The sequence below is a fragment of the Rhea americana genome, unplaced genomic scaffold (genome assembly GCF_003343005.1).
Source record: "Rhea americana isolate MKP2758 unplaced genomic scaffold, rheAme1 scaffold_694, whole genome shotgun sequence".
Classification (NCBI taxonomy): Eukaryota; Metazoa; Chordata; class Aves; order Rheiformes; family Rheidae; genus Rhea; species Rhea americana.
Window position 1 is genome coordinate 16,802 of NW_028186861.1, and position 1,296 is coordinate 18,097.

The window sequence follows — 1,296 nt, forward strand, 5'->3', positions numbered from 1 at the left end:
CGGCGAGCCCCGGCGCCCGCCGCTGCCGGCCGGTGAGGGCGACGACGGCGAGGCGGAGGAGGAGGAGGAAGCGCGGAGGAAGGCCATCGAGGCTGGGGAGATGGAGGCAGAGGAGGGGGAAGAGGAGGAGGAAGGGCTGGAGGAAGGGCTGCTGCAGATGAAGCTGCCCGAGTCGGTCAAGCTGCAGGTGAGCAGGAGAGACCGTCGTCTCCCCGGGGTGCCTGTCCCAGCTCCTGTGCTTGCCCCATGTCCCTGGTCCCCTCCCTGGGGTGACCATCCCAGCCCCATGTCCCTGGTCCCCTCCATTGGGTGCCTGTCCCAGTCCCATGTCCCTGGTCCACTCCCTGGGGTGACCATCCCCTGGACCATCCCAGCCCCATGTCCCTGGTCCCCTCCATTGGGTGCCTGTCCCAGCCCCATGTCCCTGGTCCCCTCCCTGGGGTGACCATCCCCTGGACCATCCCAGCCCCATGTCCCTGGTCCCCTCCATTGGGTGCCTGTCCCAGACCCATGTCCCTGGTCCCCTCCCTGGGGTGACCATCCCCTGGACCATCCCAGCGCCATGTCCCTGGTCCCCCCATTGGGTGCCTGTCCCAGTCCCATGTCCCTGGTCCCACTCCCTGGGGTGACCATCCCCTGGACCATCCCAGTCCCATGTCCCTGGTCCCCTCCATTGGGTGCCTGTCCCAGTCCCATGTCCCTGGTCCCCTCCCTGGGGTGACCATCCCCTGGACCATCCCAGCCCCATGTCCCTGGTCCCCTCCATTGGGTGCCTGTCCCAGTCCCATGTCCTTGGTCCCCTCCCTGGGGTGACCATCCCCTGGACCATCCCAGCCCCATGTCCCTGGTCCCCTCCCAGAGGTGCCTGTCCCCATGGCGCTGGTCCCAGACCCCCATCCTCATCCACCCATCCCGCCCCATCCTTGGGGACCCCATGGGGACGCAGCCCTGGGGCAGGGAGTGGGGTGGGCTGTCACCGCTGCCCGGCGCCGTCCCTCGTCACCCGTGGGGGGGCTGCATCCCGCCCCGGCTCCCCTCACCGGGGCCCCGCGCGCCCGCTCCCGCCCCAGATGTGCAACCTCCTGGAGTACTTCTGCGACCGGGAGCTGCAGCACCGCGTCGAGGCCATCGTGGCCTTCTCGGAGCGGCACGTGGAGCGGCTGCAGCGCGACCAGCGCCGCCGCTACGGGCAGCTCATGCGGGCGCTCACCATGTCGGCGGCCGAGACGGCCCGGCGCACCCGCGAGTTCCGCTCGCCCCCCCAGGAGCAGGTGACGCCGCCGGGGACGGGGACGG

The 1,296-nt window shown here is 70.7% G+C and overlaps 1 protein-coding gene across 1 annotated transcript in view; it reads left to right on the forward strand.

Annotated features, from left to right (window-relative positions):
- Nucleotides 1–1,296, forward strand: part of LOC146586377 (ryanodine receptor 1-like) — a gene marked incomplete at both ends in the record, with an annotated part of 44,400 nt that overhangs the window by 16,537 nt on the left and 26,567 nt on the right. Inside the window, 2 exons of the mRNA XM_085321419.1 lie at nucleotides 8–187; nucleotides 1,071–1,271. Coding sequence (XP_085177545.1) covers nucleotides 8–187; nucleotides 1,071–1,271 — 381 coding nt within the window. The remainder of the gene's footprint in view (nucleotides 1–7; nucleotides 188–1,070; nucleotides 1,272–1,296) is intronic.